Source organism: Rattus norvegicus, chromosome 9, assembly GCF_021556685.1.
Source record: "Rattus norvegicus strain SHRSP/BbbUtx chromosome 9, alternate assembly SHRSP_T2T, whole genome shotgun sequence".
Taxonomy (NCBI): domain Eukaryota; kingdom Metazoa; phylum Chordata; class Mammalia; order Rodentia; family Muridae; genus Rattus; species Rattus norvegicus.
Genome location: NC_141542.1, coordinates 20,653,408 through 20,681,098, shown reverse-complemented (window position 1 = coordinate 20,681,098; position 27,691 = coordinate 20,653,408). Strand labels below are relative to the sequence as shown.

The following is a 27,691-nucleotide window of genomic DNA, read 5'->3' as shown; positions in this document are numbered from 1 at the left end:
AGCCGGGGCGCCGCCGCCCAAGCTGACTCCTCTCTCTCCCTCTCTGACCCCGGCAGGGCCCAGAGGTGATTCTGCCTGCACGATGTCCTCCTTCCTGGAGCTCTTCGCAGGCGCCACGTCGCGAACAAAAAGAGAGAGAAAAAAAGAAAAGAAAAAGCAGAAGAAGAGACCAGGGAAGCGGGCCTTAGCGGCCTTGGGGTCACCTCGGCCCCGGGAGGGCGCGCTATGACAGCGGCGGTGTTTCCAACGGAGACTGCAGCCTCTCAGTGTCCAGGAAAGAAGCCCAGGCCAGGGGACCTCGAGGCGTGGAGCTCGCGCTGACCCTAGCCCGACCTCCGGTCTGGTCCCCAGGGACAGCAAGCAGCAAGCAGGGCGGGCTGCACCGCCAGAGCAACAGAATCAAGGTAGGTAGGAGACCCGCGTCTGTCCTTGGCTGGTTCTGGCCCCGCCCCCTCCCCTCCCCTCCCTCCCCTTCCCCCTGTCCTGGGAAAGCAGTGGCAGAAGGAGGCAGGGTAGGGGAAGGGAGGGTTCAGGGATGTATGGAGAGCTGAAGTAGGGATTGGAAAGCCCAAGGCATTGGGAAAGAATGGAGAGGTAATCTGGAGTGTGCTGTTAATGGACGGGGATCCTGGGAAAATATTTTCTTAAAACCTCAGGCAATGAATGTATTATTTAATAGATTTTTTCTGATCTACTTTGAAATTGGTTGCCCCTTGCAAGAGATTGTATTTGGAGGATGTAAAATACCCTCCTTCAATTACTCGGAGAAAGGGAACATAAACAGATTTCCTCTTTTTTAGCCTCCAGAGCTCTGAGAGATTACAGTTCTGCATAATTTAATTCTTTCCTGCCTGCCATGAGCAGGCCTCCAGATCAGCAAGTTCCTTTGGAATGGTTTTGCTTGTTTTTGTTTATTTTCCATGGTGCTGATTAGAAAGCCATGAATTGTTTTGTGAATTTTAAATTTCAAGAGGTGACACCCAGAGTTTATGGTGGTTTCCTTCACACATTGCAGTGTAGTTGCAGCATAAAAAAAATACTTCTTGTGACAAGAAGTGGAAAAAGAAAGTTGATGTGCTAAGAAAAGTAGAGCCTTGAGCCAGATCAACCATTTGGCTTCCTCAAATATGGAGCAAGCATGGAATGTGGCTTTTTCAGAATCGAGGGGGTTTTTAGGATAGGGCAGTGAATGCTGTCTGGTGCTAACCCGTCCCTTTTGTGGCTGACAACCCTTAGGAGAAGGTCAGAATGTGCCTACAGCACAGAGTGGGCACTGGTGGTGTTTGAACTCAGAAGTGCTCAGGAACTGTGAAAGTTTCTCTGTTATCACCCTGGAGCCATCTAGTGAAATAGACCACTGTGATGCTGTGTAAGAGGCCATTGTGAGGACTGGAGAGATGGCTCAGTGGGTAAGAGCACCAAGTGTTCTTCCAGAGGTCCTGAGTTCAAATGCCAGCAACCACATGGTGATTCACAACCATCTGTAATGAGTACTGATGCCCTCTTCTGGTGTGTCTGAAGACAGCTGCATTGTCTGACATATAAATAAATAAATCTTACAAAAGATTGTCATCTACTGCAGTTTCTATGTGGACAGGGCTTAAAGATCAAGTACATTGCCTGTCTTTAAAGATCAAGTGTATCACCTAACTTTCAAACCAAGAAATGTAGTGTCTTTTTTGCTGCTTGTGGAGCTTTTAGTGATGTATCTTTTCTCCTATTACGTCGTTTGTTTCCATGATAGTTGTTTTCAAGTGAATGTGATTATTGATCCTATTTGCAGAGCTATTCAATGTTTCTGTTTGAATCGGTTAAATATTTGTGGTGAATTTGCTTTGTGATATCAGTAAAATGTATGTGAAAATTTTAGAGAGTATATTGTTTGGGTAATTATAATAACTTTCCCCTCAAGTGGTGGCCTGTTTTCACATTGAAAAGACTGGAATGTATTACCATCCATAGCAGGATTGATAGGGAAGCACAATGGACAGCGACAGTGTTGTTCCCTTTGACAGTTGTGGGAGCCAAGAATGAAGTGTGAGTTGCCTATTTGTGTCTTACAAAATTGAGACTGAGTATCATTACTGTAGAAGCCCATGGAAAAAATGATGAAGTTTTCAGAAATCACCAGTTAAAGAAATGGTGATATTGCTTATATTGAACTCTGAGTTTCAAAGTTATGTTTCATTTCTCTTTATTCCATAATGAAGCTTTTTATTAATTTTTTTATTCACCATTGCACCCTTAGATGCACAGGGCTAGGATTGTAGTAGGTGCTCAATAAATCTCTGACCATTTGGGAGGAGGAATGATAAGAAAGGATGTATTTTCTGTAAGTTCTGTTACTTTCGGGAACAGGTGGTTTTCGGCTTACCATTCATAGCTTGGTATCTTGTCCCACATACGACAACTTGTCAGAATCCCCTTTCTGGCCATTATGTTCAACTTATTTTTCTCTTAATCATTCTTGAAAATCATGGAAGTAGTGTGGAAACTTGATTGTACCTGCAGTATAGCAAAAGAGGCCAGTCTAGATAGGTAAGCAGTTAAGTTTCTCCATGAGGTGATGTCTTAAAACATCTAGACTTTAGGAATATAGTGTTGCGTTTTCTAAAGATACATCATACAGTACACAGATAACATGGTAATAGAATAAATGAATCTTTTGATTTAGCCTCAAATTCCATAAAGTAATGACTACTGCACAGTTCTCTTGGCCATATGAATAGCGGAAATTATATTTCACTTTTTTAAAAAAATAATGAAAGTACTTAATCTTAAGCAAAGCCCATGGGAAAAGTTTGCTGTGGTGTTTCTCTTTGGTTTCTTGTGCCCTTTCTAGAGGACGACTTTAAGAAGTCAGGGCGGTCAGGTGGTCAGCGTGGTCAGGCAGTCATGAGTAGATAGTTAAGCAATGTGCTAGGGCCCCATAGGCCAGTGAGCCAGGCTGAAGAGCAGAAGCTAGCCAGTGAGCCTGACTGAAGAGCAGAGGCTAGCCAGTGAGCCTGACTGAAGAGCAGAGGCTAGCCAGTGAGCCTGACTGAAGAGCAGAAGCTAGCCAGTGAGCCTGACTGAAGAGCAGAGGCTAGTCAGTGAGCCAGGCTGAAGAGCATAAGCTAGCCAGTGAGCCTGACTGAAGAGCAGAGGCTAGCCAGTGAGCCAGGCTGAAGAGCAGAGGCTAGCCAGTGAACCTGACTGAAGAGCAGAAGCTAGCCAGTGAGCCTGACTGAAGAGCAGAGGCTAGCCAGTGAGCCTGACTGAAGAGCAGAGGCTAGGCAGTGAGCCTGACTGAAGAGCAGAAGCTAGCCAGTGAGCCTGACTGAAGAGCAGAGGCTAGCCAGTGAGCCAGGCTGAAGAGCAGAGGCTAGTCAGTGAACCTGACTGAAGAGCAGAAGCTAGCCAGTGAGCCTGACTGAAGAGCACAGGCTAGCCAGTGAGCCAGGCTGAAGGCTGAAGAGCAGTGATTTTAACCTTTATTTCTAAGTTCTTCAGTTTTCCTAAAAGTTTCTACAAAGTTTTGCCTCCATAAAGTTTGGCTTAAAAGGTTCTCCTTGCTCTCTTCTTCTGATCTCCTTTCCTCTTGCTCTATGTCACAATAATTTCCTTACTCTCAATGCCTTACTCTCAACGCTATGCCTTTACTTCTAAGTTCTTCTTGAGTTCTGTCCTGTTCTGTTCTGTTCAGTTCTGTCTAAAAAGCTTTCTCTCTCTTTGTCCTCAGCATTTGTATATCTTTCTGAACACAGCATCACATGGTGAAAAGTTCACCACAAGTTTGCACAGGAATTCAAATCATAAGTTGGATAATCAGTTTACGACAGGGAATGTTTACATGCATATCCATGAAGAGTAATCATCAGGATAAACCATCACCATCTGTCACTAGTTCTGCACGTTCATGGAGAGTTAAAAGCTGTAATTTTTATGAGAAAAGAATAAGTGAAATTACATATAGGCAAATCCAGTCAATTATGTTAAGTCCTTGTACCTATAGGAAATCATTAGTTCTCTTTTTATGAACTTTGGTTAATTGGTTTACACCCTCTTAGGATGGGCTATAATTTGTAGATGCCTGCTTGGTATTGCAGAAGCAATTCACTCATGACACTTTAAGAATAGAAGAGATTTCAATGCAATTTTGATTATCAGATAAAACATAATAGCAGTCCTATTATAAAAGCTTAAAATTACTAATCTAATTTTAGGAATTCTTATAGAACCATCCTTAGGAATTAAGAAATCATCTATTTGTCTACAGATCATCACTCCAAGACAATACATCTTCGTTGCTCTGTGGTGATCTGCTCAAAAGAGTGGGGTAAAGAGCATGACAAATACAGAGGCAGATGCTTGCAGCCAACAATTCAGCTGAGATCAGGGTCCCCAATGGAGAAGTAAGAGAAAGAATTGAGGGAGCTGAAGGGCTGTACAGCCCCATAAGAACAACAGTAAGAAACAACCAGAGCTCCCAGGGCTGAAATCACCATCCAAAGAGTACACATGGACAGACCCATGGCTACAACTGCATATGTAGAAGAGGATGGCCTTCTTGGGTACAAATGGGAGGAGAAGCCCTTAGTCTTGTCAAGGCTTGATGGCCCAGCATAGGGGAAAACAGAACAGGGAGGCAGGTAGGCCTCGGTGTTTGGGTGGGTGTGGTAACACCCTCATAGTAGAAGGGGGAGGCATGTTATAAGGGGTTTTGTGGATGGGATACCAGGAAAAGGGATAACATTTGAAATGTAACAAAAGCACTCTCTGGGGGATGGACAGCGGCTAAGGTGCTCTGAGCCCCTACTTCCCTGCTGCCTCCCTTTGATCACGACTCTGGTGCCAGATGTCAGCCTGGGACACTCCATGGGCTGCTGCTGGCACTGGTCTTGGCGTTCAGGGCCAAAAGCATGATGAGCAAGGAGCACTTCGTTTGTCCCGATTCAGAGCAGGGCTAGTGGCCACCAGAGAACAAGCACAGCTTCCTGTACGATCATGAGGTCTTCCTGGGCAAGGAGGACTCCAAGACCTATGATAGCTAATCCTGGACGAGAGCAGGAGAGGCTGGGGAAAATTGTTGATCCAATTGACAGTGATGGAGGCGGCCTTGTTACTACTGAAGACCTGAAAGTTTGGGTCAAACAGGTACAGAAAATATACATCTACCATAATGTGGCTAAACTCTGGAAGAATTATGATAGGGACATAGAGGAAAAGATCTCCTGGTAAGAATACAAGCAGCCACCTATGGCTACTACCTCGGAAACCTTGCTGAATTCCAAGATAGCTCTGATCATCACAACTTTAAAAAGATGCCTCCAGGGGAATCACTATCCCTGAATTCAAGCAGTATTACAGAGCAATAGTGATAAAAACTGCATGGTATTGGTACAGAGACAGACAGATAGACCAATGGAATAGAATTGAAGACCCAGAAATGAACCCACACACCTATGGTCACTTGATTTTTGACAAAGGAGCCAAAACCATCCAATGGAAAAAAGATAGCATTTTCAGCAAATGGTGCTGGTTCAACTGGAGGTCAACATGTAGAAGAATGCAGATTGATCCATGCTTATCACTCTGTACAAAGCTTAAGTCCAAGTGGATCAAGGACCTCCACATCAAACCTGATACACTCAAACTAATAGAAGAAAAACTAGGGAAGCATCTGGAACACATGGGCACTGGAAAAAATTTCCTGAACAAAACACCAATGGCTTATGCTCTGAGATCAAGAATCGACAAATGGGATCTCATAAAACTGCAAAGCTTCTGTAAGGCAAAGGACACTGTGGTTAGGACAAAACGGCAACCAACAGATTGGGAAAAGATCTTTACCAATCCTACAACATATAGAGGCCTTATATCCAAAATATACAAAGAACTCAAGAAGTTAGACCGCAGGGAGACAAATAACCCTATTAAAAAATGGGGTTCAGAGCTAAACAAAGAATTCACAGCTGAGGAATGCCGAATGTCTGAGAAACACCTAAAGAAATGTTCAACATCTTTAGTCATAAGGGAAATGTAAATCAAAACAACCCTGAGATTTCACCTCACACCAGTCAGAATGGCTAAGATCAAAAACTCAGGTGACAGCAGATGCTGGCGAGGATGTGGAGAAAGAGGAACACTCCTCCATTGTTGGTGGGATTGCAGACTGGTAAAACCATTCTGGAAATCAGTCTGGAGGTTCCTCAGAAAATTGGACATTGAACTGCCTGGGGATCCAGCTATACCTCTCTTGGGCATATACCCAAAAGATGCCCCAACATATAAACAAGACACGTGCTCCACTATGTTCATCGCAGCCTTATTTATAATAGCCAGAAGCTGGAAAGAACCCAGATGCCCTTCAACAGAGGAATGGATACAGAAAATGTGGTACATCTATACAATGGAATATTACTCAGCTATCAAAAACAACGGCTTTATGAAATTCGTAGGCAAATGGTTGGAACTGGAAAATATCATCCTGAGTGAGCTAACCCTATCACAGAAAGACATACATGGTATGCACTCACTGATAAGTGGCTATTAGCCCAAATGCTTGAATTACCCTAGATGCCTAGAACAAATGAAACGCAAGACGGATGATCAAAATGTGAATGCTTCACTCCTTCTCTAAAAGGGGAACAAGAATACCCTTGGCAGGGAAGAGAGAGGCAAAGATTAAAACAGAGACTGAAGGAACTCCCATTCAGAGCCTGACCCACATGTGGCCCATACATATACAGCCACCCAATTATACAAGATGGATGAAACAAAGAAGTGCAGACCGACAGGAGCCGGATGTAGATCGCTCCTGAGAGACACAGCCAGAATACAGCAAATACAGAGGCGAATGCCAGCAGCAAACCACTGAACTGAGAATAGGACCCCCGTTGAAGGAATCAGAGAAAGAACTGGAAGAGCTTGAAGGGGCTCGAGATCCCATATGTACAACAATGCCAAGCAACCAGAGCTTCCAGGGACTAAGCCACTACCTAAAGACTATACATGGACTGACCCTGGACTCTGACCTCATAGGTAGCAATGAATATCCTAGTAAGAGCACCAGTGGAAGGGGAAGCCCTGGGTCCTGCTAAGACTGAACCCCCAGTGAACTAGACTGTTGGGGGGAGGGCGGCAATGGGGGGAGGGTTGGGAGGGGAACACCCATAAGGCAGGGGAGGGGGAGGGGGATGTTTGCCCGGAAACCAAAGAATTATTATTAAGTATTAAATAAATTAAAAAAAACTGAAAACAACAAAAAATGTAAGTTAAAATTACCAATAAAAAGATTCAAAGCCAAAAAAAAAAAAAAAAGGTGCCTCCACGAGATGAAATGAGAGGAGGTTTAAGGCCTTGACGGTGACCTGACAGCTACTCAGGTCGGGTTCATTGCTTTTCTACACTAAGAGGATTTAAAGCATATGAAGGAGATTGTAGTTCTGGAAACCCTGGAGGATATCGACAAGAACGGGGATGGTTTTGTGGACCAGGATGAGTACATTTTGGACATCTTTTTCCCATGTGGACAATTCCCCTATGACAGACTGGGTTTTGTCTGGGGAGCAGTTCAATGATTTCCTAGATCTGAACAAGGATGGGAAACTGGATTAGGATGAGATTCACCATTGGATCCTCCCTCAGGACTATGACCATGCACAGGCTGAGGCCTGGCATCTGGTATATGAGTCTGACAAAAACAAGGATGAGATGCTAACCAAGGAGGAGATTCTAGACAACTGGCCCATGTTTATGGGAAGCCAAGCCACCAATTATGCGGAAGATCTTACCAAAAATCATGATGAACTTTGAAAGACATTCATCTTCGTGTGGCCAATGGTCACAGGCTTCCTGCGGATGTTCTGGGTTATTGCTATATTTGTAAAGTATATAGCAGTTGTGTCCCTAAACAATGAGAAACCTTTCTAAAGCTCAAAAAAAAATCATATATTGCACCACAAACAATAATAGTTGGAGATTTAAACACACCACTTTCATCAATGGACAGATCAAGGGAACAGAAATTAAACAGAGACATAGAAAGACTAACAGAAGTTATGAAACAAATGGATTTAACTTATATTTATAGAACATTCCATACTAAAACAAAAGGATATACCTTCTTCTCAGCATCTCATGGAACCTATTCCAAAATTGACCATATAATCAGTCACAAAACAAGCCTCAACAGGTACAGGAAGATAGAAGTAATCCCATGCATTTATCAAAAAACCACAGACTAAGGCTGCTGATCAATAACAACAAATAGGACAGAAAGCCCACATATACATGGAAGTTGAAGTCAATAACAACTTGTTCATTGGAGACATAAGAAAGAAATTAAAGACTTCTTAGAACTTAATGAAAGTGAAGATATAACATACTCAAACTTATGGGACACAATAAAAGCAGTGCAAATAGGAAAACTCACAGCTCTGAGTGCCTGCAAAAAGAAACAGGAGAGAGCATCTGTCATCAGCTTGACGGCACACCTAAAAGCACTAGAAAAAAATTAAATAAACCCTAGAGGAGTAGAAGGCAGGAAATAATCAAACTCAGGGCTGAAATCAAACAAGAAGAAACAAAACTGAGTATCAAAAGAATCAGCAAACCCAGGAACTGGTTCTTTGAGAAAATCAACAAGATAAATAAACACTTAGCCATACTAACCAGAGGTCACAGAGTGTATCCAAATTAATAAAATCAGAAATAAAAGGGAGACATACAACAAAATCTGAAGAAATTAAAAAGATCATCAGATCCTACTACAAAAACATATATTCAACAAAACTGGAAAATGTGAAGGAAATGGACAATTTTCTATACAGATACCAGGTACCACAGTTAAATCAGGAACAAATAAACCATCTAAACAACCCCATAACTCCTAAAGAAATAGAAACTGCTATTAAACATCTCCCATCCAAAAGGAGCCCAGGACCAGATGGATTTAGTGCAGAATTCTATCAGACCTTCCTAGAAGAGTTCATACCAATACTGTCCAAAATACTCCGCAAAATACAAACAGACAGAGCACTACCAAATTCCTTCCATGAAGCCACAATTACTCTTATACCTAAACCACCCAAAGATACAACAAACATAAAGAAAATCAGATCAGTTTGCTTCATGAATATTGATGCAAAAATGCTCAATAAAATTCTTGCAAATTGAATCCAAGAACACATCCAAATGATCATCCATCATGATCAAGTAGGCCTCATGGCAAGGATGCAGGGATGGTTTAATATACAGAAATCCATCAACGAAATTCACCATATAAACAAACTCAAAGGAAAAAAAACACATGATCATTTCATTAGATGCTGAGAAATCATTTGACAAAATTCATTACCCTTTCATTAATAAAGTCCTGGAAAGATCAGGAATTAAAGGCCCATATCTAAATATAGGAAAATGCAAAATACATCAAACCAGTACCTAACATCAAACTAAACTGAGAAAATTGAAGGAATCCCACTAAACCAGGAACTAGACACGGCTGACCACTCTTTCCCTACTTTTTCAATATGGTACTTAAAGTCCTAGCCATAGCAATCAAACAATGAAAGTAGGTCAAAGGGAAAAAATTAGAAGGGATGAAGTCAAAATACTAATATTTGAAGATGATATGATAGTCTACATAAGCACCACCAAAATTCCACCAGAGAATTACTTAACCTGATCAACAATTTCAGCAAACTGTCCGGGTATAAAATTAACTCAAACAATTCAGTACTCTTCCTCTACTCAAAGGTAAACAGGCTGAGAAAGAAATTAGGGAAATGACAGCCTTCACAATAGTCCCAAATAATGTAAAATAACTTGCTGTTACTTGAACCAAGCAAGTAAAAAATCTGTATGACAAGAACTTCAAGTCTCTGAAGAAATTGAAGAAGATCTCAGAAGATGGAAAGATCTCCCATGCTCATAGATTGGCAGGATGAATATGGTAAAAAATGGCTATTTTGCCAAAAGCAATATACAGATTCAATGCCATCACCATCAATATTCCTACTCAATTCTTTATAAAGGTAGAAAGTGCAATTTGCCATCATTTGGTATACCATAAAACCCAGGATAGCAAAAACTATACTCAACAATAAAAGAACTTCTGGGGGAATCACCATCTCTGACCTCAAGCAGTATTACAGAGCAATAGTTTGTATGGTATTGGCATACAGACAGGCAGATCAGTGGAACATAATTGAAGACACAGAAATGAACCCACACACCTATGGTCATTTGATCTTTGACAAAGGAGTTAAATCATTAAATGGAAGAAACATAGCATTTTTAACAAGTGGTGCTTGTTCAACTGGAGGTAAGCATGTAGAAGAATGTAAGTTGACCCATCCTTATTGCCCTGGACAAAGATTAAGTCCAAGTGGATCAAGGGCCTCCACATCAAACCAGATACACTAAAATTAATCGAAAAAAAGTAGGGAAGAGTCCCGAAGACATAAGAACTAAGGAAAATTTCCTGGACAAAATACCAATAGCTTATGCTTTAAGATCAAGAATCGACAAATGGGCCCTCATAAAACTGAAAAGCTTCTGTAAGGCAAAGGACAGTGTCATTAGGACAAAAAGGCAACCTACAGATTGGGAAAAAATCTTGACCAATCCTGCATCTGATAGAGGACTAATATCCAAAGTATACACAAAACACAAGAAGTTAGAGTACAGAGAGCCAAACACCCCTGTTAATAAATGGGGTTCGGAGCTGAAGAAAACATTCTCAGCTGAGGAATATCGAACAGCTGAAAAGCACATAAAGAAATGCTCAACATCCTTAGTCATCAGGGAAATGCAAATCAAAACAACCCTAAGAATCCACCTCACACCAGTCAGGATGTCTAAGATCAAAAACTCAGGTGACAACAGATGCTGGCGAGGATGTGGAGAAAGAGGAACACTCGTCCATTGTTGCTGGGATTGCAAACTGGTACAAGCACTCTGGAAATCAGTCTGAAGGTTCCTCAGAAAATTGGACATTCCACTACCTGAGCACACAGCTATACCTGTCCTGGGCATATACTCAATAGATGCTCCAACATACAACAACAAACATGCTGCACTAAGTTCATAGCAGCCTTATTCATAATAGCCAGAAGCTGGAATGAACCCAGATGCCCTTCAACAGAGGAATGGATTTGAAAAATGTGGTACATCTACACAATGGAGTACCACTCAGCTATCAAAAACAATGACTACGTTCAATTCATAGGCAAATGGAAAGAACTAGAAAATATCATCCACAGTGAGGTAATCCAATCACAGAAAAACACACTTGGTATGCTGTTGGGAGCAATGGCCTTGAAGCCCTCCATTATTGATGTTATTATTATGGTTAGCATTAAGTATGACTGGGTTCATGGAAAATCCACAGCCACCTCAGAAGACTAATACAAATGTGGTGGTCAAGATGAATAATCATATGATAATGTGTGATGTTAAGATACCCAATGTCATGACCTGTAACCTTTCTGAAAAACCAACAGCCTGCTGACTAATAGATATGACAAACCTGTGATCTTTCTGACATCCTGTCAACATCAGCCAATTCCCTGACCACACGAATATTGTGTCCTTGGCGTGCGTAAATGTTTCTTACTTCACCCCTCTCTCTCTTACCTTTTTATGGTACAAATTCATCCTTGGGGAAAAATAAAATTGTCACCTTGATCAGACTCTTGTCTTGGCGTCCTTCTTCGCGTCTCTTGTCCCTCATTCTCTTCCAGGTACTCAGCACCCCTCATTGACAATATGCACTCATTGATAAGTGGATATTGACCAAAACCTCAAATTACCCAAGATGCAATCTACAGATCTCAGAAAACTCAAGAAGAAGGATGACCAAAGTGCAGATGCTCCCACTCCTTCTTAAAATGGGGAACAAAAATATCCACAGGAGGCCAAATCTAAAGCAGAGACCGAAGGAACAGCCATTCAGAGCCTGCCCCACATGTGGCCCATATATATACAGCCACCAAAACTAGGTAAGATTGATGAAGCTAAAAAGTGCTTACTGAAAGGGACCGGATATACATCTCCCCTGAGAGACACATCCAGAGCATGACAAATAAAGAGGTCAGTGCTGGCAGTAAACTACTGAACTGAGAACAGGACGCCCTTTATGGGAATTAGAGGAAGGATTCAAAGAGCTGAAGGGCTTGCAACCCCATATGAACAGCAATGCCAACCAAATAAACCACTAGCAAAAGACTATACATGGACTGACCCAGTGGTCCAACTGCATATGTAGGAGAGAATAGCCTTGTTGGGGCACCTGTGGAAGTGGAAGCCCTTGTTCTTAACAAGGTGGGACCCTCAGTGCAGGGGATTGTCCGGGAAGGGGTTTCTAAGTGGCGTGGATTGGGGGACCATACATATGGGAGAGGGCACGGCAGGGGGGCTTAAGGACCAAAAGCTGCAAAACGGAATAAGTTTTGAATAAAAAATGTATATATATTTAAAAAACTAAAATTTTAAATAATGATAATAATACTAAGAAATATTCAGAAAAAGAAACTGTGAATAAGAAAGAAATTTTAGGATTTGGAAAAAGATGAATGCCAGGTATTTGAAAAACTGTATGATCGGGTTGGGGATTTGGCTCAGCTGTAGAGCACTTGCCTAGCAACCGCAAGGCCCTGGGTTCGGTCCCCAGCTCCAAAAAAAAAAAAAAAAGAAAGAAAAACTGTATGATCATGGTAAACACTTTAATATACATGAGAAATTTTTTTACATGTTAATGAACTGCATCTTTTGTTTAAATAGTGAATGGAAATCCAGTGCCTTCCTGGCTGTGAGTCTAGGTATCCAGATGTAGTGGAATTCATTATTTGTTGGTCCTGAATCTTTGAGTCTGCTTCTAACACAGCTTATGCCAAGGAAACTAGGCCAAGGTGATATCTAAGCCATTGACCAAACTATCTGGACTAACAATCACAGGTGAAATCCCACCTTGTAAATGGGAGGAGAGGAATAAAAGATACCTTTAAGGATTTAAAAAAGATGAAATGTACCCAAAAAAAATCCAATAAAAAAGTTTAAAATAAAAATAACTTAGGAAATACAAAATACTGGGGTGCCACTCCACAATCATGATGTGTTTCTTCTGTGATAGCTTACAGGTTAATTTACTTCTCTATGACTGTTTTCTTATTTCAAAGTAAGTAATGGCATCATCTGTGGAGTGGATGGTGAGAACAAAAGCTTTGCCTAACTTGAATAATCGATCCCTCCTGAGCATGTGCTTAACATTCTAAGCACACGGAAATTTCCTGAGGGGATTAAAAAACAAAATCCAAACATAAAACAGGAACGACAATGATGTAAAAACATTCTGCACTCTGGGTATGAAGGCATGTTGCAACTTTAATCAGCTTTGTAGGTATTTCTAATAAACACACAAAGAAACAAAAATCCTATCACAGTCCTAGCAGTTGCATCCAACAAAGAGAGAGCTGTGAGGTAGTGTGTGCTCCTTCTTTCCCCAGATACCCCTGGGCCTCAGGCCTGCACCCAGTGAATTGGACCAAGAGCAGCCAGGTTGAAATTCCTGCTGCCATGGCAGGATTCTGCAGGAACATTTCCCTTTGACAACAAGGAACCTGTGTGGAGGAGACCGCTTGGTGAGTCCTCAAGGACTCTACATGTCCTATTCTACAGGGAGAAGCCCTGCCAGGTCTTTGGCAAGGCCAGCCATTTGTATGGGGAAGTCTCTGGTCCTGTGGCAGAGAACGAGGAATGGCAGAAAGAATGGCAGCGCCACTGAGATCAAAGGATAACCCTTCTAGGCCTATGACCTCCTAAATAATTTATCTTTCACCCGATGCCCTATTCACATTTTCTTAATCTCATACAACTGTGATCTTGATGAGAACTGGGCTCTTGTTTTCTTAATCAGTTCTTTGTTGTAACAGACCTTTTTAACTTACTCCAGCCCCTGAGACTTATTCATACCTTCTGTATGCAGTAGGACCCTTGGTGGGACTGTCATCTCGAAAATAGAAGGTTCGGTAATCCAAAAGATTGGACTCCAGTTTACCTCAGGCCAGGAAAGAAGTCAGCCACCATTAATAAAAGAGCAAGGGAAAAATAACATAGGAAAAACAAGTGGCTTAATCAGTAGAAAAGATCCTCAACTTCTAAGGCCCGCACATCTGCACCCCTCTCTTCTGAGCTTTGTATAGTGATGTTGTATAACTCCAGATGGTAGTAAAAGGGAGAGTTCTTCCCAGAAAGGTCAGACATGATTTTCACTCTTACATCTCTGAGGTGGGCTGGCATTATAGCACACATTCATGTTGAATTATTATAACACCTATGATAAGAAGACAGAATCCGTATATCACAATGCCAAATAGACTCCCTCCTGAACGTATGGACCCATTAAAATTGAGGTTCAACCTGAACTCAGACCATTCCACTCCCTTCCCGTCCTCCTGATTCTTATGTTTGCTACAAGTAAAAGATCATGTTGTAGTCCCCAATATTCTCATGCCTAGACTTGTCTATTCACGGAGAAGGATATTGGAGAAGTGATGGTTATATAGTTACAATGTAGTAACACAAGGTCCAGGTTGACATTTGCTCACTGATGTCCAATTTAATTGTCTTGTTATATTTGAGAAAGGGAGGATGTCCTCCATAATATATAAAACAGACAGAAATTTATTGTTTTATATATGCTCTGTAGTTGATCCCTATGTTCCCAAGGAAAAGGAGTTTTTATTGCAAAAAAATAGGATTATAGACCATTGATTTTGTGAAATACATGGATATGTAAATGGAAACAAGGTCGGCTTTCAAGGACTGCACAGTAAGCAAATATTTCCAGGTTTTATACACTCAGAGGTATAGAAGAAATATATTGGCCTCCAGAAAAAGGGAAAAAGCTTAGAAATCGAAATACATGTCACATGCATTGTCTCGAGTAGTAGATTTACTTTTAAGAAAAATCTCCCTCCTCCTTGGTCCCTAGAGATTTGGGTGCTAAGAAAAATCTGTTCTCCAATTCAGGGTTGTAAGAAACCCTCCGCAGCAAAAGCATTGTTGACTTCTAATGAAGCAGAGAGACATATCTAGCTTTGAAATAGAGGTTGCCAAATGGTATTCCCAGTGACACATGGGAGACTGGAGGAAAGGGTCCCCACAGAAATTCATCAGTGTGGGGAGAGCTGGTTAGTAGGTAGGCCATAGAATTTTCCAGTGACATCACCAGTAAGCCGTTCACTGGACACTCTATTGTATCTAAGAGATCCCTAGAATCTTCTGTGATGTCACCAGTGTTGTGGTGACACCAACTGCCTTTGGGATATTACTTCAGTTCCCTTTGGGTTCACAAGCAGGCATGTTTCGCCAGCTGCTCAGGCTATTTCGGAAGGAAAGTGTTGATCAAGGAGAGACCGCACCAGGTCAGAGGGAAGCTGACCCCCTCTCTAGTGAAACAGGAAGGAGGAAATCATTCTTGGGAAGGCTTGGTGAGTCTTGGGCAGAGTTGGGGAACATCCTCAAGGAGGTAGGTTTGAGATGTGCCTTCTAAGACTAGGCCTTACAAGCAGGAGCCTTGGGATTTTTCAAAGGCAAACCAAGAGTCAGGAGTTCCTGATCTTTAATTTGAGAGAAAGCCATAAAGTTGTAAGACTTCAGTGTCTTTTCTTGAAGCTTTTTAACTATGAGTGTCAATGATTGGCAGGAGGAGGCACTGTGAGATTAACAATGTAACCATCCATGTTTGGGAGTTGAAGCACTTCATCCTCTAGATTACTGTACGTTACATAAGTCTTGATGGCGAGAACAAGGAAGGATGCACCCCTAGTCATGAATTGAGTTCTCAGACACTTTGGGCTGGACCACACTTGGTTAGAGCTTGATGGTGCTAAACATTATGAAGTCATTATGAACTCCAGGATTATCTGCACCACATCTGATATAACAATGTCGCAGATGTTTATGTCTCAGTCATATTATACCTTTCAGTGCCACGGGTTGTGTAATAGTGAGTGTGGCACGTGTATGGCATTAGAGGTTGGGAACAGGGACATAGCTTAAGAATCAACCTTTAAGAAAGCTTTTCTGCTCTTTCAGGGATTCACCCAGTCTCTACCATTTCCCCTTCCTCAACCTCCTTTTCGGATTCAGAATGATCTATTCTGCCCATTGGTTCAAATATGCAAATTCACTTGGGTTTATCTGTCTACAGGTTTTGGTAGGAAGGCATCATCCCAAAATGTCATCAGTCAGCAAGAGGAGTGTCTAAAGGAACTGGAGGAACTCAAATTTGAAATCCAGAAGTGTCAATTCGAGAGGGATGAACTTTATCAAATCCTGGATCTTTATATCTATGATGAGTGGGACCACAGGTAGTCATTATGCCCAGTAACCTGTTCACTGTCTTGCGCTCTCTCTCTGCTACCTCAAGATTTACTCATAGCACGAGAGAGTTTCACCTCACATCCTGGATTTGAAGGAGATTTGGCAGGCATTTGCTTGTGAGATGAGCTAGGTGCTGTGTGTTTAGGGTCAACCTCTTTTGTACTTGACCCTGAGCCTCTTGGATTAGCATTGGTTCTGTCAACAGCTAGAATGACCTTGTCACACTTGCTGCAACTGTGTGTGTGAATGAAATGCCTGCACGTCATCACTCTTTCCTCTGAATTTGTTCATTATACACTGATTCTATGGCACCTCCATGGATGTAGTTGGAATTCTAAACGTGTTTGGATATGGGTTGGTGTGTATATATGTGGCAGTATTTGTTGGTGGTTTACTCTGGATCAGGACGTCTGGGACCTTTGAATGGGTCTGAGGATTTGTTTGATCAACAGTTTGCAGGTCATGATAGTGATTAGTACATGGAGGCCCACACTGATCAACACAGCACTTTGCTCCTTCTGTATACCTTGGTGGCACACAGGACTCTCCTGAGGGGAGGGGGTGCTATAAATCCTCTTCCCTGTCAAACATAGTTATGCCCTCTGGGAATTCATGTAACGATAGAAACCAAGGATTGAGTATACCTGCTTTCAAAACAAGAGAAATGTCATCACAGCTTTCTCTTGGGCCCAAAGCTGTGGCACAGACTGGAGGAATCTTCTTCCTGAACTAGTGAATTCCATCATGCTTACCTGGCCAGCTCTTGATGGTCAGGTCCCTCCAACTGGTACTGTGACTCTGTTGTCCTGTGCCCAGGATAATAAACTTAACCAGTACAAATACTTTGAAGGAGCAAGTATGTGGAACATACTGAGTTTAAGTAATAGAGAGAACAGTCTGATTTTACCTAATTTGTTTCACCTGCTTTGATCTTTAGTTTTTTTATTTTTTTAACTATCCAGGGATTGTTTATTGTGACCTAGAAATGGTCACTGTGGTCTTGACAGTTGTTATTCCCAAACAGGGAGCTCTCCGGCTCTGCCCCCTCCTATATAGTGAGTCTTTGCAGAACCATATCTCTCAGGATTCCAAGGAGTCCTTATTTCAAAACAAATGTTTGCTTATTTACATAGAAATATTTTCTGTGGATTGAGTCTCACTGTTGGGTTTTGGTCTGGTTTTTGAGTTTGCCATTTTCTTCCCTTCCACCATTCCTTGAATTTGAAATTTTTTATTATATATTTTTATTTACATTTCACCTAATTCTGAAATCGTGAGTTCAAAACATTATTTGTTCCTTTGGCCATGACCTAACCCAGGCTGCATGTCGAATTGCCAGTCCTTCAATCTGAACATGAGATGAGAATGATGGCTATGCAAATGATGACCAACTCAATAAGTGATGCCATGGAGAGGTACAAGGAGCTCATACAAGTGAACAGTTCCTACCGGTGAGTCGCTGACAGAGATGAGAACCCAGCACTAGGCAGGGAATGCTTCTGTCCTGTATGACTTTAACAAAAGTCAGGGCTCTGGTTCCATGGTGTTTGACTCTTAACAAGAAGGCTGCCTCCTGGCAAGGGTCTTAGATTTGTAGCTCTTGGACTCAGTTGTCCTACATGTGAAGGGTGTAGAAGACCCTCCAATTGTTATTTTCCCCGTTAAAGTTCCTCTAGATTGAAAAGGTTTGCACCATGATGGGAATATCAATCAACTCTGAATCTCTAAGACTCTGACAGGAGATTTAAAGATCTGTGATCCATGAGAAACACATGGAAAGAGTCTATATCTATTGGGTCTTCAACTACCCCTCAGAGAGGCTTTCCCCACAACGTGAAGATGGTTTCACCATACCATGGACATACGAGCTCCCTTATGGACCATCTCTTCTTCCTTGATTTATATAAACCGTCTTAGTGTCAGGATTTTCAGAAGTACTTTGCTTCATGTGGAATGTGGATTCTGGATTTGACCTCCTCTAATTGGTGCTAACTTGCATAGTGTGGCTCTATTCTGGGGATTTCTGAGGATGAGGACCCTTGAAGGGATGATTGGACTTGTAGGAGTGACAGGCAAATAGAAGCTGGCTGGGATTTACCATTTTTTGTTTGTGGTTCAGCATCAGGCACTCCCAGCTCCTGCGTGAACAAGCTCAATTGAAGAACAATATACAGATTTTGCTGAATGAGAAGAGAGAACTGCTGGTGGAGCAGACTGAACTGCCAGCATTCTCTGTGGAGACAAAAAGGCTCTGTGAAGAGGCCGGAATGAACATCTGTGACCCCAGTGCCACGCAACAGCAGGTAGGGTTAGGCCTCAGGGTCAGGTTGTCCTCTGGTCTTACCATAAACATAGACAAACCAATGTAACTGTCTATTGACTGATCCATGTCCTGACCTAGGTCTCATCCAAGTGTTCATTCATGTGATGGTTTACAAGGCTTTCTGTGGAGATAGCCCCTTTTCAAGAAACTGCATGTTTGGAAAGCAAATGCTCCTGCTCTTCGAGAATCTGCACTTCATTAAGGGAGATAGGTTGATCACACAGCAGAGCACTACATGCCATTATGGATGGAGGGTGCTATGTGGGAGCCCCTCTTTAGACTAGAGCAGGGCTTTGAGGGATGAAGCAAAAGCCCAGAGCCCATTTTCTTTACAGGGATCGTGTGAGACTCAGGAAGTAAGTAGTTTTCAAGGAGGAGAGCCTGGTGGAAATGCCAAAGAAATGGTTCTCATTGTCATTTGTGGTGGCTTTTGTTCTTCCTCCCCTCATGTCCCTGTATATGAAGATGGTGACTTCATGCTTCATAGATCTTGGGTAACTACAGAGCCTGTGTATCAGCATGTCAGTCCTGTCTTATTTGAGTGCTCCTGGAGAGTTCATAACTGGGCCTTAGAACCTGAAGCTGTTTAGAAGAGCAAGGATGTGGAAAAGGTTTCTCAAAGGCTGAGGGTTGGTATGAGAGACTTGAGACTTCAAGAACAAAGTTATCCATATGTACCCCCAATTCTCACCAAGAAAGTTGCATTGCTGTGCTGACCTGCATCTTAGGGAGAATGCGGGGAGGCCAGTTCATGACATGCAGTTTTGTCCAGTCATTATCTAACTTAGTCCTTTAAGCCTAGGTCTCTCAACAAACATGAAGCTTCCTGTTTTGTGCTGGCCAGCAGTCTTTGCATCATTCGTCCAGTTCCAAGATGAGCCCCCTCTCTTATTTGTCTCAACACATTCTTAAACCATTCAGCTATTTTAAAAATAAGGATTAGATTTCTTCACTTTACCTGAACAGAGTTATCCCCCGGGAAGATTCTGGATTGTCTTATTGGCTTCACCATGATATTGCATGGAATCCTAGAGTGCAACCCTCTGCTGACATTGCTTTGCTGACTATATCATGGGCACTGCATTCTTTCAGGATAGATTCCCTCTCAATATTGTACACAGTGCTGCATTTCAGAAAATTCACTGTATGTTATTTATTTAGCCTTTTTCTGACTGACATTGAGGTTGTTTTAATACCACAGGAACTCTAATGTGATCAAATGTTCCTGGGAACTGACCATGAGTCACTGTCTCCTCTGGTGCTTCCAAAGTCTTCTATGAAGGAAACAGAGTAGTTTTAGTGAGGGGCCTATGATGAGTCAGCATAGAGCTTGATGGAGTCTTTTCCTAGAAATCTCTCTTGGGGATTTGATGTTGTGTTGTTTAGGCTATCTGTGCAGAACATGTAACTTACTTGTCGGACCAGCAAGTATCTGCATAGAAAGGTTTCCTGAAGTGGAAATGAGTACAGGCCAGGGCAGCACATCTTACTTGTGTCTAAGAGACTTGTACACAGCATTGTTCCCACTAATTCCTCACTCAACAGGAAATGTGCTGCATAAGAGCAAAGTTTTCATTTGTGCATGCAAGTGTGTATCTGTGTGTCTGTGTTTGTGTGTGTGTTTGTGTGTGTGTGTGTGTGTGTGGTGTGTGTGTGGGTATATGTGTGTGTGTGTGTGTGTGTGTGTTTGCAGTAGTGAACGTATGTTTCCCTCTATTTCCAAGTTTCATGAGAAAAGTACTCTAAGCGTTCACTTTACATCCATGAAACATGAAATAGAGCTGCCCAGTCATTTGGCATCTCCATCTAGCTCTGTACAGCAAAAGGACACTTAAATTACTAATTTATTGTTTCCAAAAATTTCAGAATGAATTATCTTGTGAAGTCTGGGGGAGGAGTGGAAATATGTTCAAGTGAGTCATGTTTCACAGGGGTAACAAATGGTACAGGCGTAGAGCTTGCAGGTCCCTTTTTGTTATGGTGTAGAAGCAGGACAATAAAATCCTTTAGAAATGCAACCCCCAAAAAGAGGACACAAAAACACCTGTAAAGTTAGATTTTCAAGTGATTAGGGGCAAAACTACTGATCTGCATTGAAATCCTTTGGAGCACATCAAAGGAATGGAGTACTGGGAGGTAAGGGCAAGGCTTCTCTAGAAAAATCCATGAGTTTATTCTGCTTCTCTGTTCTTTGTGAATTGTGAAAGCCCACTGGAAGGTTATGTCACTCACTGTGTCTTCTCCAAGGTTGCTTTCCACATTGCCTGCTACCATTTCTTTCGAGCTACCTTGGCACACTACAACTTCCCCTGGGAGTATTGGCTTGGATTTTATTCATTGAGAATTTGAGTTGCTTGGAATTGTATCGTCATCCAGAAAAAGTCCCATAGCTATGCTGTGGTGCAAGAACAGGGCAGTTTCAGGAACCCCTTTAGGTGCACAGATAATCCAAAGTGCTCCTCTATGTTATCTGTGTAGCATTCTGCAACTGCTGTCGATCAACATCATTTTCTCTCAGTTGATTTCAGCCTCAATGGGTTAGGAGAAATGATGAGCTTCAAATGGGTCTGACAGTGTAAGAACAGGTAGCCCTATGAGAAGCCATGTTCAGAAAGTGGAACAGAAGTTTTAGTTAACCCAGTGATTCCACAACAAGGAGTAGGTATTGCCATTGCAACTAGGGAGCATCAATGTTGTAGTGGTCCCAGAGTAACCTTGAAGGAGAATCTATCCAGACGTCCATCAGCCAAGGAGTAAAAGTGTACCATACGATGGAGCCCTTCCCTAGATTCTGATTCAGTGTGAGATAATCCATGCAAGCGTTTACTTACTTATTCAAATTATCTGTGGAACAATCACATTACGGGGAGAAAATTTGTTGATTTGGATCCTGGTTATGGAGATTTCCTATGATTCTAGCTTTGGGCATGAAGTCACTCAGGCTATGGTAAAGACAGCTCCGATTAGAAGAAGTTGCACACTTTGGGGAAAGTCTGAAAGAGTGAACAAGAACAAGAGTCTAGTCCACCACCAATATATGATCCTTTGCTGAGCAACAAGACAGCTCTACACAGCCTTTGGGACTTGCTAAGCCAGATTGTTAATGGGGAAAGAACCCTGAGTCTATGACGGTTTATGGGAGGACAGCACATCACTGACTGAGCTGTCTATAGGTCTGGCCACTATGTACATATCCCAGTCAACATTTGTTTTTATGCCTCCAGCGAATCCTGGGGAATCTTTACATTAAGCATTAATGTTCAGGTAGGAACACAGGCTGGAAGAAGCCATTTGAATATCCTTTCCCTATATAAGTACCCGTTTTGGGTGAATGACCACCTACATGGATTTCAGCCTCAGGCAGTTAAAGAGCTACTCAGAGTATAGTTCTGGTACAGTTCATGTGAATTTTGCCCATGAAACAATATATATGATCCTCTGGATTTCTTGCTATGTTCTACTCCTTTCTTCCTGTGATCTCTCCGGAAAGATCTGAGGACATTTTCTCTTCTGTCCTCTCACAAATTGCCTTACACTAGCCATAGACTTACAGGGGTGCTGTTCTGTTTCTACATCATAATCACCTTTAATGTCCATGTGTACGCTGGGAAGATTTACATGGAGCACATTCTCAGTGATTACAGGATCTATGCAGTGAGCATGAATTTGAAGTGAGATGGCTTCTCTGTGTATTTGCAGACTCAGTGGTTACAAATGGAAACTAGACGGGTTCCTTCAGTGCTAACATAATCAGAAATTTCACCTCAATTCTGGGCATGTTCTCCAGAAGGAATCCACATGGTATTCTACGTTGCTCATACCTCTCTTGAACTCAGATTCAGACATAGCTACAATGTTATTATTCAATGTCATATACCTGGACCAGTGGGAAAAAATGCTCATTTTTCTCTTAATCCCAGCACAGTGCATAGTCCACAGTTCAAATTCCAGCAGTGTTAAAAGCTGAGATATAAATCCAAGCGCAGGTACTCTATGTCACTTGGGGATGCAGGGACTGACCTCAGCTGACAAGTCATGCTGGATTGTCCAACTGAATAGAGCTGATGTAAGAGGGAGAGCTGAATTGACAACCACTCAATAAATCTTTATTCCCTTGCTCTGCTAGGTCTGAAATTCTCCAGCAGAAACTCGAACATGACACAGACCAGGATAAGATCTCCCTTGGAGAGAAGAGCTACAGGAGGAGAACTAAGTGTGCACAGCAAATACACCACTATTGTGTCTCATCTGTAGTATCCATAGCAATTGTGGACTGCATTTTCCTCCTTTAGTTTAACTTCTTTGGATTGAATAGGCCGTACTTTCACCTCAGCCTCTCCAACTAATGTGCACTTTTTGAGGGACTCAGAGAAGTGCTGATGCACATCAATCAAGAGCTGCTGGTCATCCAGAAAGACTGTGCATGTGTAAATTTGTACTTGTCCTGATGGGTCATCCAGAAGAGTTTCATGGAGATCAGTTCACAACATTGGAAAGACTTTGTGACAAAGTCTGTAATATCATTTATACTCAGTATTGGTAGGCTTTTTCCTTAATACCCCCACTCCAACAAAACAGACCTACTTCCACTCCTCTCGAAAAGATTGTTACCATCACTAACTGCTTGTCTACTATGTCTCCAAGGCAAGCCACAGGCTATAAGTCTATTCTGCAAAAGGAGCAGCAAAAGAATGCTTAGCGCAATTCTTCTATTTAAAGTTTGGATAATTTTTAATTGTTTTGGTTATTTGGTTTTCCTTCTATTCATTTGAAGATTTATTATTTATCTGTTGTTGTTGTTTTGTTCATTTTCTTTTCTATTTTGATAAGGATATAGACTGTATATATTTACTACCTGCATCTGTTTACTATCAAGTAAATTGGATGTATTCTGGTCAATAAAGGAGTAATCTTAAACTCTTCACTCTTAGGAACCTTCTTTATTGATCATTAGTGTCAACATCTGAAGTCCCACAGCTATCAGGGAGGGATGGATGTCTGCATTCTCATGGGGACTGGGCATCAAATCACTTCCCAGTCAGACTGAGATTCACAGGCATTTATACAGTCACTGTGCACTGTGTTTCCAACTCTGAATTTCAACTTCATCATGCATACATTACCCACTGTGTATGCTTGCTGTCAAATATATAGTTACCTGTAAATTATACTCTGTCGATGAGAGTTTTGACCAAATTAATAGGATAAACATTAATTTTTCTGTAACACCTCCCAGGACATATAAACATGGTATAAGGGAGTTTAAAGCCATTGGGAATCCTGCACCCAAATCCCGGGGCAGAAAATGCTGAACACCCAGGAATGCAGATAATCCTGAGACCACAGGAAAGAAAGCCACTTCTGACCAGCTCTGCCCACATCTCTGGCCCAATATTAATCTGCATGGTGCCTCTGGAAACAGGAATAGAAGAGCAGTCAGTGGCAGGAACCTGCTTGGTCCAGCCTGGACCCAGAACCTACCTGGGCCCTGAGCATATTTGAAGAAAACCATAGGCATACAATTCTCTGTTTCCTGACTGTGGCTTTTTTTGATTCGAAGCTCAAAATACCATTTTGTTGTTGTTGAATTTTAATTGGGTATTTTTCATTTTGAATTCAAATGTTATTCCTTCCTTGTTTTCCAGAAATAAGTCTGAATACCATCGCCCTCCACCTCTGCTATAAAAGTATTACCTTCACCAGCCATCCACTTTCCCAGCCTAGGCAGGACCAAGGGCTGTTCATTCCATTTGTGCCCAAGAAGACCATCCTCTGATACACATGCAGATGAGTCCATCGCACAGTCCCTGTATAGTGATTGGGTAGTGGTTTAGTCTCTGGGAACTCTGCTTGGCAGGCATGGTTGTTCTTATGGGGTTGCAAGTCCCTTCAGCTCTTTCAATCTTTCTCTAATTCCTCCAACTGAGGTCCAGTTCTCAGTTCAATGGTTTGCTGCTAGCATTCGCCACTGTATTTGACATGCTCTGGCTGTGCCTCTCAGGAGACATCTATATCCGGTTCCTATCAGCCTGCACTTCTTAGCTTCATCCACCTTATCTAGTTTGAAGGCTGTATATGTATAGGCCACATGTGGGGTAGACTCTTGAATGGACATTCCTCTAGGCTCTGTTTTAAACTTTGCATCCCTATCACGTCAATAGGGATTCTTCTTCTCCTTTAAAGGAAGGAGTGAAGAATCAGCATTTTGGTCATCCTTCCTGAATTTCATTTGGTCTGTGAATCTTGGAGAATTTGAGCATTTGGGCTAATATCCACTTATCAGTGAGTGCATACCATGTGTGTGTTTCTGTCATTGGGTTAACTCACTCAGGATGATATGTTTTAGTTCGTTCTCTTTGCCTATGAATTTCATGAAGTCATTGTTTTTGATATCTCTGTAGTACTCCATTGTGTAGATGTACCACACTTTCTGTTTCCATTCCTCTGTTGAAGGGCATCTGGGATCTTTTCATTTTCTGACTATTATAAATAAGGCTGCTATGAACATGGTGGAGCATGTGCCCTGTTGTATGTTGGAGCATCTTTTGGGTATATGTGCAAGAGAGGTATAGCTGGGTCCTCAGCTAGTGCAATGTCTAATTTTCTGAGGAACCTCCAGACTGATATCCAGAATGGTTGTAGCAGTCTGCAATCTCACCGACAATGGAGGAGTGTTCCTATTTCTCACATCCCTGCAAGTATCTTCTGTGGCATGAGTGTTTTATCTTAGGCATTCAGACTGGTGTGAGGTGGAATCTCAGGGTTGTTTTGATTTACATTTCCCTTATAACTAAAGATGTTGAACATTTCTTTTGGTCCTTCTCAGTCACTCCATATTCCTCAGCTATGAATTCTTTGTTTAGCTCTGAACTGCAATTTTTAATAGGGTTATTAGTCTCCCTGCAGTCCAACTTCATGAGTTCTTGTATATTTTGGATATTAGCCCTATATCAGTTGTAGGATTAGTAAAGGTCTATTCCCAATCTGTTGGCTGCTGTTTTGTCCTAACCACAGTGTCCTTTGCCTTACAGAAGCTTTGTAGCTTTATGAGGTCCCATTTGTCTATTCTTGATCTTAGAGCATAAGCCATTCGTGTTTTGTTCAGGAAATTTTTTCCAGTGTCCATGTGTTCAAGATTCTTCCCCGCTTTTGCTTCTATTAGTTTGAGTGATCTGGTTTGATGTAGAGGTCCTTGATCCACCTGGACTTAAGCTTTACACAGGGCAATAAGAAGGGGTTGATTTGTACTCCTCCATATGTTGACCTCCATTTGAACCAGCACCCTTTGCTAAAAATGCTATCCTTTTTCCACTGGATGCTTTTGTCTCCTTTGTCAAAAATCAAGGGACCATAGGTGTGCCGGTTCATTTCTGGGTCTGCAGTTCTATTCCACTGGTCTATCTTCCTGTCTCTGCACCAATACCATACAGTTTTATCACTAATGCTCTGTAAACTGGTTGAGTTCAGGGATGGTGATTCCCAGGGATGTCCTTTTATTGTTGAGGATAGTTTTAGTTATCCTGCGTTACTTGTTATTCCAAATGAATTTGCAAATTGTTCTGTCTAACCCTATGAAGAATTGGAATCGAATTTTGATGGAGATTGCATTGCAACTGTAGGTCACTTTGGGAAAATGGCCATTTTTACTATCTTCATACTGCCAACCCACGAGCATGGGAGATCTTTCCATTTTCTGAGATCTTCTTCAATTTCTTTCTTCATATCATGAAGTTCTTGTCACACAGATCTTTCACTTGTTTGATAAAAGTCACACTGAGGTATTTTTATATGATTTGGGACTGTTATGAAAGGTGTCATTTCCCTAATTTCTTTCTCAGCCTGTTTATCTTTTGTGTAGAGGAAGGCTACTGATTTGTTTGAATTAATTCTATACCCAACCACTTTGCTGAAGTTGTTTATCAGGCTTAGGAGTTCTCTGTTGTAACTTTTGGGGTGTCCCATGTATACTACCCTATCCTCTGCAACAGTGATATTTTGACTTCTTCCTTTCCAATCTGTATCCTTTTGACCTCCCTTTGTTGTCTGAGTTCTGGCTAATGCTGGGGACAACATACAATGGAGACATCTCAGTAGCCCGCAGTAGCTTTTTGTAAAAATTGGTTGTTACCATTTCTCCAAACCTTAGCCCTGAACAACGGCTGTATAGATTCATTTGTGTGTGACTGCCTATCAGTTGGCCTTGGTGTGCACAATTATTGTATTATATCTGACTTTCCTACTTCTTTCTCCTTCTGCTCTGGTGAATTCTGTGAAACTAGATGTTCGTTGATGTTATGATTCTTAGACAATTGGAAATTGATGCATAGGGGCACAGCACAGCACAGCCCTAGTCGCCCTGGTGGATACTGTGTATTCTCATCTTGGAAAAAAATGTAATAACTGCAGAATTGTAGTTCTAGATTAGGGTTTTACTTGCAAAGACAGCTTGAAGAAAATAAGAGAAAATGAATTAGAGCCGACATTGGGACCCTAAGAAAGGAAAAAGTTATTGAAGTTAGGAAGTAAGTTTTACATAATATTATAGACTGGTTAAGGAAGTATAGAATATATAAAATAATATACTAGTAAACTAAGTCTAACTACTGGAACCCTTATGAGAGTCATTGTGTGCAAGGAACAGAACGCTAGTGGAATTAGTGTGCTAAGGGTTACCTTGATTCTTTCTGGCCACTGCCTGGCAGTTTTGCCTATGTCATTTATCATTAGAGTGTCACAGGAAAATGCAATTTGCTGACCTCAGAGCTTTGGACTCTGAAGTATAAAAGTAAAGAATTAAAGTTTAAATAATGATAAGTTTACAATTATTATTATATTGGCCACAGGCCTGGGTATAGGGGAAGCCTGAAACTTTGGGGAACAGTTGTAATTCTTAGGTCTTGGTGGGATGTAGTCATTCTTTGCATCTGATTTGGCAATGATTATAAATCTCTTTTTTCTACCCGCTTTTGGATTATTAATAAAGGACTGGGGCAAGAG

At 41.7% G+C, this 27,691-nt stretch overlaps 1 protein-coding gene across 3 annotated transcripts; it reads left to right on the top strand.

Annotated features, from left to right (window-relative positions):
- Positions 1 to 27,691, top strand: LOC134480511 (uncharacterized). Of its 3 annotated transcripts, none has more exons than XM_087568787.1 (5): positions 202 to 404; positions 16,199 to 16,358; positions 17,691 to 17,822; positions 18,491 to 18,674; positions 22,821 to 23,617. In XM_087568787.1, exons 3-5 carry the CDS (start codon positions 17,731 to 17,733, stop codon positions 22,824 to 22,826), a joined length of 282 nt encoding a protein of 93 aa, XP_087424913.1. In that variant the 5' UTR covers positions 202 to 404; positions 16,199 to 16,358; positions 17,691 to 17,730; the 3' UTR covers positions 22,827 to 23,617. The 3 variants fall into 3 exon arrangements, with proteins under 3 accessions (XP_087424914.1, XP_087424913.1, XP_087424915.1); XM_087568789.1 differs by lacking the exon at positions 202 to 404 and adding an exon at positions 15,262 to 15,476 and having other exon boundaries at positions 22,821 to 23,616; XM_087568788.1 differs by lacking the exon at positions 16,199 to 16,358 and having other exon boundaries at positions 1 to 404; positions 22,821 to 27,691.

Excerpts from the sequence above, each read along its gene's own strand:
- LOC134480511 (XM_087568789.1), top strand. The coding sequence starts at position 15,347 with ATGTTTCGCCAGCTGCTCAGGCTATTTCGGAAGGAAAGTGTTGATCAA. Across the intron at positions 15,477-16,198 it reads ATCATTCTTGGGAAGGCTTG|GTTTTGGTAGGAAGGCATCA; the intron begins GTGAGTCTTGGG and ends ATCTGTCTACAG. Across the intron at positions 16,359-17,690 it reads TATGATGAGTGGGACCACAG|GCTGCATGTCGAATTGCCAG; the intron begins GTAGTCATTATG and ends GACCTAACCCAG.